The sequence below is a fragment of the Gymnoscopelus microlampas genome (genome assembly GCF_963454915.1).
Source record: "Gymnoscopelus microlampas genome assembly, chromosome: 5".
NCBI classification, from domain to species: Eukaryota; Metazoa; Chordata; class Actinopteri; order Myctophiformes; family Myctophidae; genus Gymnoscopelus; species Gymnoscopelus microlampas.
In genome coordinates this window covers 3,490,807-3,504,847 of record NC_139942.1, presented here as the reverse complement: position 1 = coordinate 3,504,847, position 14,041 = coordinate 3,490,807, and the positions used below count along the sequence as shown (strand labels likewise).

The 14,041-nt window shown below is 41.5% G+C and overlaps 1 protein-coding gene across 1 annotated transcript in view; it reads right to left on the bottom strand.

Annotated features, from left to right (window-relative positions):
* Positions 1-14,041, bottom strand: part of LOC311044832 (laminin subunit gamma-1-like) — a gene marked incomplete at both ends in the record, with an annotated part of 16,556 nt that continues 2,515 nt past the window's right edge. The window contains 7 exons of the mRNA XM_084056648.1: positions 1-5; positions 1,863-2,051; positions 3,526-3,750; positions 4,792-4,904; positions 5,470-5,659; positions 10,560-10,682; positions 11,607-11,743. Of these exons, the coding sequence (XP_083912774.1) occupies positions 1-5; positions 1,863-2,051; positions 3,526-3,750; positions 4,792-4,904; positions 5,470-5,659; positions 10,560-10,682; positions 11,607-11,743 (982 nt within the window). The remainder of the gene's footprint in view (positions 6-1,862; positions 2,052-3,525; positions 3,751-4,791; positions 4,905-5,469; positions 5,660-10,559; positions 10,683-11,606; positions 11,744-14,041) is intronic.

Below are 14,041 nucleotides of genomic sequence, written 5' to 3'. Positions count from 1 at the left end.
CTACACTAATATATGAAGAGACAGAGACAGATTTATCTCATTGACACAAGATTGTGTCATTTATTTACTCAAACATAAACTGTAGACCAGTCTGTACATCATCCTCACTATCATCATTGCTGTCACTAGCCAATGTATCTTGACAGTATTCATCGTTTTGGCAGTCAGCAGTACACTGACATAGCTCCGTACTGGGTAGCTCCACTGATCTGCACAAACATCTATGTATAGCCATTGTTGCGTGTGTAATGATGCACAGTCAGAGCCAGCCCCAGGACTTGAGGGGTTTCTTTTTCACATTGATGGCTAAAGGTTGCTGAATCTCTTATGGACTTACTTCACCTGTCTATTGGACTTTAAACCATAACGTTTAATAGACCCTCACTGTGAGTGCTATTCTGTCAACGTCATTGGTCCTACTTTCAGTTTCCAGCTCATCCACAGGACCAACTATGAGCCAGTGGATCATGGTGGGAACGTCATCAATGTTGCTAGAAACTGGGATTACATTTTCATTTTTTCCTTCTTGAAATCAGCAATTTTCTTCCGTATTATCTGTGCTGCTTTAAAGATGGTCTTCATGTCATCCATATCATTGTCATCACCTTTAATAGCAGAATGTACCATATCTGCGTTGCATGCATCGGGAGAGTACAAGACTGCTGACTTTCTTCTGTTTTTCTGCAGGACAGATTTCACACTGGGTAGTTCGGTACAGATCTTGTCCTTCAGCCACTGTCTGGTGAATGCTGGCCTGCCGGGAAATGGTTTGCCATGCCATCTGCCCCAATCATACTCTTGTATGTGGTTTCAATGTCATCCATTGAGAGGTAGGCTTTGTTTTTAGCCTGCACGTCAACAACATTGATCAGCTCAATCATCTATTTTGTAGGGGATTGACTCTTGATGAACTCTTTGAGCCATCTTCATATCACTCAACATGGAATACATGTTTTGTCCAACAAGATTTGTGATACCTAAAATCTACTGCATGGGCATCTGTTGGTGAGCTACATGTGTTCAGTCTAGTTTTGAATGAATTTTGGGAGTTTTCAACAGCTGATTTGAGAATTTCTCCAGCATTCTGTGTGCATTCTGAGTTTTAACAACTTTTCATCATTGTCTTCTTGACAGGAGAAACACAGGTTCTTGTTGAACGGCATCGTACATGAACGTGTGAATCGGGGAGATTGACCAGATGGGCCTGGTTCAGCCATCTCAGTGCTTCCAATTCTCTGTCCATGTCTTCTGGCAGGGTATGACCCAGTGGATGATGCATGTTTATAGCGTTCTCTGGCTTGCTGAATGTGCCACTTGTTAGTCGCACCAAGGTAACAGCTTCGATGCCAAAATGCATGCAGTTTCTAAAATGTCTTCTAAATCCCAACAGTTTTCTGAAAAACCTATGTTGCTATATCAGTGGTGCTCAAAACCTTTTCATGTCAAGGACCCCCAAAATTATGCGTATTTGGCCGCGGGCACTCCCATCTCAAAATATGTTGTTTCCAGGGAATCCAAGAAGCAAAGATTTTAGTTAAAATGTTTGCCTTAGATACTATACTGTATATTCAAAGACTTTTCACGATTTAAAAAAAATAGCAGATCTACAAGCTAATAGCATGGCACAAAGTGACGCACTATGAACTTGTATATCTGCTATTTTTGAATAGCCAAAATATAAAATATGGCTAAAATCTAAAATGACACAGACACTTTACCGGTTTTAACGGGTTAGTAAAAAGTAAAACACTACAATTATTTACAAAGGAAAGCACTTGCAAAGTAAAGTCCAACATGCAAGACATTCCTGTCAAAAACAAAATACAGGACTAGTGTGTGTGTGTGTGTGTGTGTGTGTATACCTGTAGTTCCAGCAGGACAGTTAGTATACACCACCTCTCTGGTCTTGGGGACAGCGGCACACGTAGCTCCGGCGGGGCAGGGACACGGCTTGCAGTCATTGGCTGTCCCCTGGGTGGCGTCGCCATAGTAACCATACTTACACCTCTCACAGCTAAGCCCAGTGGTGTGGTGCTTACACTGACATGCCCCTTTACACATAAAACACAGTACAATTAATAAGACCACTGCAAGGCCACTTGTGACCACAGTTTTTCTCTCTCTACGGAGAAGTTTTTGGAATGTGTTATCCATCTATAAATGCACTGAATCTGTCTATGGCTGTCCCAATATATGTTTCTTGTCTTCAAACTTGGCGTGTGTATCACAAAGGAACCGAATAGTTTTGTCGAGTGGGAATTCAGTCGTGGCATCAGGGTTGTCCAGAAATACCACACATCTCTATATCTATGTCTGTTTGTTCGTCTGTCTGTCTGCCTGCCTGTCGGTGTTCCTTTTGTGCCCATATATGGAGATCTGAGATAATAATATGATAATTATCAATAATATCAATATGACGTCATTGACTGAACTCCAAGTACTATTATAATGGGTACTGTACTACACTAAGTATACAGTGACATATCAACTCGACAACACCTTGAAAACCCTAAAATCCGTGCATAGCCGCCTCGCATCCCACGTGAGGGACGACATAGTGAGCTAAAGAAAACGAGTTGCCATCCTGAAAGTTGCGACGTTTGCTTGAGCCTACTCAGCGCCGTTTGAGTTATATACCAATAGGCACAGAATCGTAAATCATGTTGTGGGGACGGCTCTGCTTCCGGGTTGCAACTCGATTACGCCCACCGTGGGATTCATGGCTCATATGCACGGGTTTTCTGGTTTTCTAGGTGTCTATGCACGGAATGACATCCGTGTAATGTATAGTAAATTGTGTGAGATCAGGCTGAACATATATAGGTCACTGTACTAAAAATAGAGAAAACTGATGATCTGTGATTTTCACAATGTTTTATCGTCTCTGACTATGTTTGGCTTCAGGTGTTTAAACTGCTTGTATGTGGCCTATGGCAGCTGGACACCCTTCCTCTCCCATTATGTCCCATCTCATCTGAATAAGGAACGGTATAGCGAACATACAGATTAACAAACACAAAAGCAGTCGGTCAGAAAACCTCTGAATCAACGCCCTGCCACCAGAGGGCAGGCTCTGACAGAACACACTACCAGAACTCCAACCTTCAAGACAATTACAAATCTATGAATACTTTTGTATATCAATATATAGATAGCCCAAAGTGAGCAATAATGTTTATATCTGACAAAAGTGCATTATTTGATAATCAAATATAGAGAAAATAAATATAGAGAAAATGGCATTTGATAAACAATCTGCAATATCCATATGCCTCTTTATTGCGTACACTTTTTATTTGCAGTTGCTATAATTTATTTTTTGTTTTTAATCAATATACTACCCTGGTAAACCATCCCGGTTGCGTAAATTCACATTATCGTGTGTCTTCTGCAGAATGGTCTGGCACCAAGGGCTGGGTGGGTGTTTTGCAGAAACCAAAAAGTAGAAGAGCCAATCAGCGTCTGTGCTCAGATCGTCTAAGTTTAATCGTCTAATTTTCGGAAAATGGTGGGTTGACTACGTACCAGAGTTGGGGTCACATGTGTCGCTGTGTCCGTTGCAGTTGCATGGCTCACAGGAGCTGAAGGGTCCCAGCGCGGGCGTGGCTCGCCGATATCCCAGTTTGCATTGCTCACAGTGCTGTCCCACGTATCCCTCGGGACAGGCACATTGCTCCACCCAGCGGGCGGGGGTCCCGCCCTGGCCCCGGCGCGCAGAGATCAGGGTGACGTCGTCCAGGTAACCGGCACCTGGATGACAGGATGAGAGATTCCATTTTTGTTTCTACAACCCCCCAAATCACTGTTAAAGGAGACATCCGGTCATTTTAAGTGTTATGTTTGATGTGCGTCAAATCACTTACCGACGTAGAAATGAAAATCGCGTGACTCCACAAATCCCCCTATAGACCCCCACCGTTGCCATGATAGTAGGATGCTGGATAGCCCAAATTCGCCTATTTTGGCGAGGGGCTGCTTATCTCTCTGCATGGCAGCCCCAGGTTGCCAGGTCGGGAGAGAAACAGGCAACCAGCATTAGCTCGTTCTGTTATTAGCCGTTAGCTTCTCGGAGTTTTAGCGCCTGTTACATTATCATGGGACTCAACAATGAGTACTAGAAGCAAAAAAACAGACTTTGCATTTGTTAAAATAGGCGAATTTGGGCTATCCAGCATCCTACTATCATGGCAACGGTGGGGGTCGATAGGGAGATTTGTGGAGTCACGCGATTTTCATTTCTACGTCGGTAAGTGATTTGACGCACATCAAACATAACACTTAAAATGAGCGGATGTCTCCTTTAACCACTTGGAATGCTCTCAAACAGTGTGTCATCTTTGTTATTAGAACAAATAACTTGGCTTAAATAACGATAAACACAGCCTTCTCATGGTTGTGGTAATGATCCAAAGTCAGGTGGTAAATTAGTGGGTTGTCAGACACAGCCAGGAGGATCAAACATGACATTGATGAGCAGCACTCCGACTTGCTCAGGACGCTCCGCCACAAAAAGAAAACTATGGACTCAGAGAGCGCTGAAATGTGATAGTTGGCGCTTGGAAGAGGAGCACTCCAGCCACGTCTTTACCATACACATGCATGGCAGACAGACACTGGCAGCTCCAAAAGACACTTTATGTGGACAAAACCCCTAACTGGGCATGATTTCATTAAGTTCTGTTGGCCAAAGAAACACCACAACACTTTATAGACAACCGGACACCTTGACAGAGGTCTGTGATCTTCTACTTAATATAATCATCGTTGGTATTATGTGAGGGGATACTTTACTTTTCTCGCTGTAAGTTCCTCTGATCTTGATGGAGGTCAGGTTGTGGAGCAGCTTCTGGAAGTCAGAGTGACTGATGGTTGGTCTCCAGGGGTAGTCAGTACTGTCGCCAAGCCTACAGGGGGCGCACACACACACCACGGCAACTGTTAAATGGTAAATGGTGCATTTATATAGCGCTTCTATCCGAAGCGCTTTACATTGATTGTGCCATTAACCCATTCTCACACACATTCATACACCGATGGCGGAGGAAACCATGCAAGGCACCAACCTGCTCATCGGGAGCAATTAGGGGTTCAGCGTCTTGCTCAAGGACACTTCGACACTAACTCTAGGGGAGCGCCCCAGCCCGGGATTGAACTGCGAACCCTGCGGTTTTCCGCCACTCTACCCCTGAGCCACTGCCACCCCCCACACACACACACACGCACACGCACACGCACACGCACACGCACACGCACACACACACACACACACACACACACACACACACACACACACACACACTCTACAACAAAAAGCAACTCAACACACCAGACAATAAACTGTTAACCACTTAAGCCCTCTATCCTTAACATTCCCCCTCCAGGATGCTGGGGTTAACACCACAACAATTGTTTAACCCATCACACAAAAAAATCACGAAAGAACAGACACCCAAATGAAACCAAACACACCTGAAGACGTATGTCTGCATGTTCTCGCTGGGGTAGGCGTTGCCGTGTGCGATGAGAGGGACAGCCACTCTGTGATTGGCTCCCTCCAGGATCAGGTCCTCAGCTGACAGACGAGGGTCTCGTCGGTCCACACGGAAACTCAGTGTCAGGTTCTGACCGTAGCTTAGCAACTGGTTGCCCAGAAACTTCTCTGTATCCAGCACAACAGAAGATACGGTTTATAGGTTGTCATGACAACAGATGAGACAGGTTATACGCATGTTGTCAGAGCAAGCAAGGTATTGCATCTAGGGTTGGGATCCTTTAGGATTTGAACAATTCCAGTTCCTTAACGATTCCCTCTTAACGGTCCGATTCCTTAACGGTTCCCTTTAACAATTGCTATATTTATAATATATTTAAAAATCTATTTAAAGGTAGGGTAAGTGATTTTCTTTGGTTAAAATAAGTGTTAAATAGCTATATTTTCTGATAGTACTCATTGCTATAGATATAATATAAAAGAATAATGAATAGATCTGAATACCGTGAACCAACAAATAAAATCTTTATTAAATATAATACTATATAAATTCCAGGATATTGTAGCTCTGAAAACAGTTTTGTTAGCCTTCAAAGCACAACAGAAATCGCTTCCAAGCAGCATTCAGAGATTCTTCCAGATAAAAGAAATCCGCTATGAGCTGAGGGGTGGACTTGTATTTGAAATAATGACAGCAAGAACAAATATATAAATATAGCTGCAAGCAGCGATAATACGGGGCCAGTGAATAGAGAGAGAGAGAGACATGGAAACGGAATAGATTGAAGAGAGAGAGAGAGTGACATGGAAACAATAGATTGATGAGAGAGAGAGATGGAAACATAATGGTTTGATTGGACATCTCAACCTATTGCCATTAACAGGATTCGAACTCTCAACCTTCAGACTAATAGGCTGCAACACTACCTATAGTGCTATAGCTTTGTCCAGGCTGATATTGTCTGTTGAAGATCATAAACTCTTGCCTTCTTTCATGAACCAAGCCCCTGTTTCACTAACACTAAGATCACTCGTTCACAAACCATTTACCAATGAATAAATTGTACATCTCCTCAGAACCAAAACTAGTGAAAGTAGCCAATCTACAAGCTCACAAACCATGAAAAGTTGTGAGATTGTAGATCAGCTATTTTCAGAATGAAGTGTGTCATACGTTGAAAAAACATACTCTCAAATAAGCATTTCAGGTTATCTTTACCATTTGCACATGTATTCATTGATACAGTCATGTTGTTTGCAATTCAACTTAAATTGAGTCTGCATCAAGTGAGGCTTGAACTGGCGACCTTGAGATTTTAAGGCATTCATTTAAGGGAGACGCCATTGGCCCAACAGACAAGTAACTGTGAAAAAGGAGATCACACAGATGATACAGTTTCACGCAAATAGCTGAAAAATCCTGGGTTTAAGTGTTTTTCAAACTGCTCAAAATTGCGGACAATCTAAGGGCGAAGCTTACTGGTCAAAGCAATAGATGTGTCAAGGCACAAGTGTAAGCAAGTTTCACGACTTTCGGCCAAACGAGGCATGACTTTTGCCTGTTTAAAGTTTGCATTTTCAAAAAATTGCTATAGCGCCCCCCTTTGGCCAATTGGAGTGAGATTGGTTTCAGTGATATTTGGAATGACTCTCTACATTACTGCAACGTTTCAAAGAAATGTGAGTCTTGCATGTATGTGTTAGGGGCAGATGAATAATTTTCATAAAACTGCAATAGTTAAAATCTATTTCCTCCTGGAATTTTTGAGTAATCTGCACAAAACATTTTACACATGAACTTAGGACCTTTGCCGACAAAACAAAAGCGGCGGATTTTCCATAAGTGAAAAAATGCAGAAGTTATGAACAATGGCTGTTTTTCATATAATTCAAAATGGTGGGCGATCTAAAGGTCAGAGGTCAAAAGTCAGACCACGAAAGTTGTCGGGCATGAAGAGACGCATGTGTGTATCGAAGTTTCATGGTTGTAGGTCAAACAGGGCATGAGTTGTACCTGTTCAAAGTTGGCACTTTCAATTGAGTGCTATAGCGCCACCCTTTGACGAATGAGTGTGAGAATTATTTCTTGGTAGTTTGTCATGAGCATCTACCATATGGCCGAGTTTCGTAAAAAGCGTATGCACGGTTAAGCCAGAACTGGCAAAAACAAGTATTTTTCAAACTGCTCAAAATTGCGGAAAATCTAAGGGCGGAGCTTAATGGTCAAATCGATACGTGTGTTCCTCATGAGTCAAGGCACATGTGTAAGCAAGTTTCACGACTTTCGGTAAACGAGGCATGACTTATGCCTGTTTAAAGTCTGCCTTTTCAAAAAATTGCTATAGTGCCCCCTTTTGGCCAATTGGAGTAAGATTGGTTTCAGTGATATTTGGAATGACCCTGTACATTTCTGCAAAGTTTCAAAGAAATGTGAGTCTGCATGTATGTTTTAGGCACAGATGAATAATTTTCATAAAACTGTAATAGTTAAAATCTATCTCCTCCTGGGATTTTTGAGCAATCTGCACGAAACGTTTAACACTTAAACTTTGGACCTCTGCCTACAAAAATTTCCAACGGATTCTCCATAAGTGAAAAAATGCAGAAGTTAGGAGCCAATGACTGTTTTTCATATAATTCAAAATGGTGGGAGATCTAAAGGTCAGAGGTCAAAAGTCAGAGGGTGAAAGTTGTTCAGCATGAGGAGACGCATATGTGTATCCAAGTTTCATGGCTGTAGGTCAAACAGGGCATGAGTTTTACCTGTTCAAAGTTGGCATTTTCAATTGAGTGCTATAGCGCCACCTTTGGACGAAAGATTGTGAGAATTATTTCTTGATTGTTTTTCATGACCATCTACCATATGGCCGAGTTTCGTAAAAAGCGACTACACGGTTCAGCCAGAACTGCGAAAAGTGGCAGAAGAAGAAGTGACAGAATACTGCCAATAACAAAACAGGTCCAGAGCTGAGCTCTGGCCCCGTAAAAAAAGATGTGCATCTGTCATGGCAAGAGAATTATGGAATAGCTGTGAAAACAACCTAAAATGTGCAGTTTAATTTATAAGTTTTAGGACATTTCTAAAGAAAATGTAATAAATAAGTATACAGCGCTATTATAAATTATAAACCATACAAAGTAAGCCTCATTATAAAACATTAAAATATACATGTGTTGTATATGTGTACATGTGTGTGTGTGTGTGTGTGTGTGTATATATGTGTGTATATATGTGTGTATATATATATATATATATATATATATATATATATATATATATATATATATATATATATATATATATATATATATATATATATATATATGTATATATATATATATATATAGACACATAGTGTAGATACCTTAAGTATAAGAAACAAACTTTTGAGACGAGTATGTTTGTCCTTGTTGTTGTCTTTTTGTACAATTAAGTCTTTTGTATAGATATTATTCTTTTTTATTTAAGTTGATAAGATAAAAAGGGTAGGCATTATAAGCTACGGCTTCAGCCTACACCTTTTCTGTACAAGTACTGTTTAATTTTTTATTTTAAATTGTTGTGTGTTAAATTTTGTAACACTTGATACTGAAATAAAAACCATTCATTCATTCATTCATTCATAGACTGTTTGTTCAGTAACAGGAGTCTACATATCTCTCCAGCTCTTTATTAAACAGAACATGTATTTTCAGGTCAGGTACCAATTTAATACAATCAGGATAGAAAACTCAGGAAAGTCAGGATAGAGGATATGCGCATGCTTAAAGTGAATGGCACATCGAGTGGCAAATCGAGTGGCAAAGAAACATGCAAAATGAGTTTAGCATTGTTTAATGTTGTTTAATGCAATCAGATATGACTTTTCTGTTTGGATGCATGGGCTGTCAAGGCCAGAAAGTATTCTTTTGACACTCAGTAGGCATTCCTGCATAACTTCCGGGTTTGATGATGATGTCACACGCATATCCTCTATACAGATTAAACAAGTTAAATTGGAAGTGATGACTCAGAGAAATAAGCAGACAAAATTGGAACTGGAACACTATAAAAATGAAGCTGATAAATTGGTACTCTCTCCTGATTGGCTGACGTTTTGTCACCTACCTGAATTTGTTTTTCTGTTTATTAAAGAGCTGGAGAGACATAGAGACACCTGTTACTGAACAAACCCTCTATAGCAATGACTACTATCACAATATAAAACTTTAACATTTTAACACAAAACCTTTTGTTTTAATGATGAACACAAATGCAATCATACATACAGTATTGCATAGATATTATTGTAGTGATTCTCAATGGGCCCTTACAGGTCTGTAACTGTGAGAGTTACGCTGGTCCTTGAAATTACAACCGCATTGTAATTGCATAGCAGACGTGAAGTCCACATACCAGCTCTGACAGTGTGATAAACCGGCTCCGGAAACGGTTACTAATGTGATGGATTCGATTCTGGTTCCTCAATGTTGGATCTGGTTCCAGATCCCAACCCTACACGCATCTCCAGAACCACCGCACTGATCTATTGAAAAAGGACGTGCATGTCACACAGGACCCGAGGGTGTGCGGTGCCCGGTATGAAGTCGGTTGAACCATTGAGTTGAACCGATCGGCCAGAACCGCTGACCTGACCAATATCCTACTATAATCCTACTATAATCCTACTATAATTCTAGTAACCTCTGTAGTGGTGGTGAGTACGTGAGTGAAGATACCCGGTTCTCCTCACTGGCTGGACCAATTGCTCTGATTTTGCACACAGGTAATTGGCCATTACCATCTGAACTTAACTGTGAAGCCCGTTTTTCAATTTCATCAAATCTCAGCTTCTTATTAGCGTTTTTGTGTCAAACACTGTCGCCATGGTTACGGGGCTGCCCAGCTATGGGACGAACTGCCTCCCGGGTTGCCAGATCATGTGCGCATATCCCCCTACGGATGCGCTGCGCCGACCGGGTATGGTCTAGTAAACATAACTGACATGGTTTGTGTGTGTTGCTCTGTGTGAGAGAGAGAGTGTGTGTGTGTGTGTGTGTGTGTGTGTGTGTGTGTGTGTGTGTGTACCTGGAGCTATGAAGTACATAAGTAAGTCGTCGTCAGAGATGAGGGAGATCTCCTGACCACTGCGAGAATACTGGACCGGAACACTGGAACCATCCCGCTGCTGACCACTCCACTGCTCATCATCTGCGCGCGCGCGCACACACACACACACACACACACACACACACACACACAGTTATAGTTAGTGTTAATATACTTTAGAATTCAGACAGACAGATAGTTTAAAGGGTGTACCACTGGATGAAATTGGTCAATTACGGGTTAATTTATATCCCCACACAGGTTGTTTATAATAAAACCCACAGGCCAGCATTAAGCGTACATGCAGACACTGCTTTTTTCTGCTCCATGTTAATGAATGCAGCCGTTCTCACTGGCACACATTAAGATTAGTGTTCTGCTCTGGGTGGGGAAACAAAGCGCACAAATTCTTCTAGACCGTGCACGATGACAGTCGCGCACAAAAAAACGCGTGTGTGGACGCTTTTTTGGTGTGTTCAGTGCTTAAGTAGTGTTCCCACACACCTTTACACCCTGCATAAAGGTGAAGGTGTGTGAAGCTGTGAGTTTACTGGCAGAACAGCACAGTGGGTTGTGCTTTCCATGGACACTAGAGAGTACATTTACTAGGGGTGTATATAAATGACCCTGAATTGACTCTGTTACAAGTAAAAGTCTGGAATTATAAATGTACGTAGATACAAAAGATACACATTTTTTGAAAATAGAAGATTACAAGCTCAAAACGTTGTGAGTTTGTAGATCAGCTATTTTAAAATAATCAAAGTTTAAATAGGGCTGAAGTGGTTAATGTATGTTTTGTAATAATAATCAAAATCTACAAAGTACTGTAACTAGTAACTAAAGTTTACAAATAATTGTAGTGGAGTAAAAGTACAACATTTGCCTCTGAGATGTAGTGGAGTAGAAGTAAAAGTATTGATATTATTTGGAAATACGCCAGAAAAGTAAAAGTACTTAAAATGTTTTACTTGAAGTACAGTACTCAAGTAAATGTACTTAGTTACTTTACACCACCGCCGTTACCCGCATTAAAGTGTGAGGAGACGGTGTGCATGCTGTAGCCCTCTGCGCTGTCACACACTGACGAGTGTTGGAAACAGAAACATGGAGTACACCCCTGAGGGTTCAGGGCGTCCAGGTTGAAGAAACCCAGCTTACACCTGGAAAACACCACAACACAGCATGATCAACACCTGTGAACAACAAACGCACAACATAATACACACCTGTAAACCCTAACACACAATAGCAACAACAAATGAAGGGCTAATTTCCCCATTCATCATCTGCTGAATTATACAGGGCTTAAGTGTTTTTGGCCTAAAACTATACATACAGTATTAGATTCTAATATGGTTGTTGGGTGGTTGAGACAGAAAACATACAAAGCATGAGTAAAAAAAAATAGCATTTTTGTCAATCTTCGAGAAAAACCTTAAAATGTTTGAGCTACAGTATAATGTTATGCCCAAAATAGTGACCCCAGGTTAAAAGTGCTAAGTGTGTGGGTTTTTATACATATTGAACAAGTGAATAGTATTAAGAGGAGCTTGTGACTAAATAATACGTACATTGGAACACAGGTTCTCTTTTCCATTTGCTGCAGAGTAACAGTTTTGGACATACAAGGTTTCCACTGGACAGTGGCAATATATTCTTTAACCCATTTAGACCTGAGGCCGATTCTTAAAACGGCTTCTAAATCCTGACCTAAGTATTCTGAAAAACTTCAAATATCTATTCAAACAAATGTATGTTGCTATATACTGTACATAGTAACAAGAACCCCAAAAGGGATTCCCGTCCTGAAAGGTTTAGTTACAAATATGGGTTCCCGCCCAAAATAGGTTAAGGAAAGTATAGTAAGTACTGATGTTTTTAATGCTTCCTGTTAGTTGACTCTTTGACTCCACGTCCCCAATGGCGTGTTTTGTGTGTGTGTGTGTGTGTGTGTGCGTGCGTGCGTGCTGTCAAAGTAATTTGGAAATTAAGTAAACATTTGAAAAGAATTATGGGTTAATGTAACTATGTCTGAGTGCTCCTCTCTTTCAATGGCATTTGCTATATCTGTTGTAGACTCCTTGGCTCCTGAATATTTCCTTTTGTTACTATGTTGGGTGGCAGGAGAAAGGGTGTTGGCTAGGTATGAAGTGTAAACAGAAGGGGTTCCTTTGATGAGTGGGGTATTTAACCCTGAGTCAGTCAGTGTGTCCTTTGAGTTCAGACTGCTGGTAGTTCCATACATTCTTGTCCTCCTGAATTGTAAGTTTGTAAACTCCTTTTTGATATCAGAAATATATCACCAATTCTTCTAAAACTGTGACTTCGTTCATTCATTCCCACCATGTGCTTTCCAGCAGGAAGCCTAAAGCCCAATTCAGATCAAAGATTTGCAACGAGGCGAAAGTGTTTCAGAACACACAGAGAAGGATCAGCCTCTTGCAGGTCGGCTGGCACCAGCTGATTGAGTCTCATGAGACAATGAGAAGTTTAATCATCCATCCAATCCACCACACACACACACACACACACACACACACACACACACACACACACACACACACACACACACACACACACACACACACACACACACACACACACACCTATCCATCAACACATCCATCCATCTGCTTATCTGGAGCCAGGTTAACAGTTCCAACAGAGAATCCCAGACTTCCCTTTCTGCGCCGCGTTAGCTACTTGTAACTGGGGAATCCCAAAGCCAAATCCAAGGCCTGTTGAGCCACAGGCCCTCCTTCGGGAGACGCTCAGGAAGCATCCGTACCATACCACCTTAACTGAGTCCTTTCCACGTGAAGGAACAGTGGCTCTACTCCCAGTCTCTCCCGGGTGACTTCTCACTCTATCCCTAAGGACCAGTCTGTGAAGACTCATTACGGCCACTTGTATCCGGGATCTTATTCTTTCGGTCATGACCCACGCTTCATGGCCATGGTGAGAGTACAGGAACGAAGATTGACCAGTATACTGAGATATGCCTTCTGTCAACCGCACAGTTAAGTACAATGACAGAATAATTATGACAATCGGATTGTCATAATTATTCTGTCATTATGATTTTGTCGTGTCAAATGAGGCATAAAGCTGCGGTTAGTAGGCTGGTAGTTGTTATAAAGTAGAGGAGAAGAGACATCAGGTTCCCAGGTTCTATCATGATTCGGTTTATTCATCAGCAAACAGCAAACAGCATAGCATGAGAACCAGGGAGACCCAGGGGCAGAGCCCCTGTGTCACACAGCCTAACGGCGTGGTCGTACTACTTTCACAAGTCATATATCAGTCACCTTTATACTGTAGGATCACATTTGAATACAGTTCTTGGGGTGGGGGTCAATGAGAGCCCCACCTGTTCAAGGAGTTCTTTGATCAATTGGCCATCCTGATTAGCAGCTGTCTTGAGGAAGCCAGACCTGGTGACTCCCAGGTTAACAAAA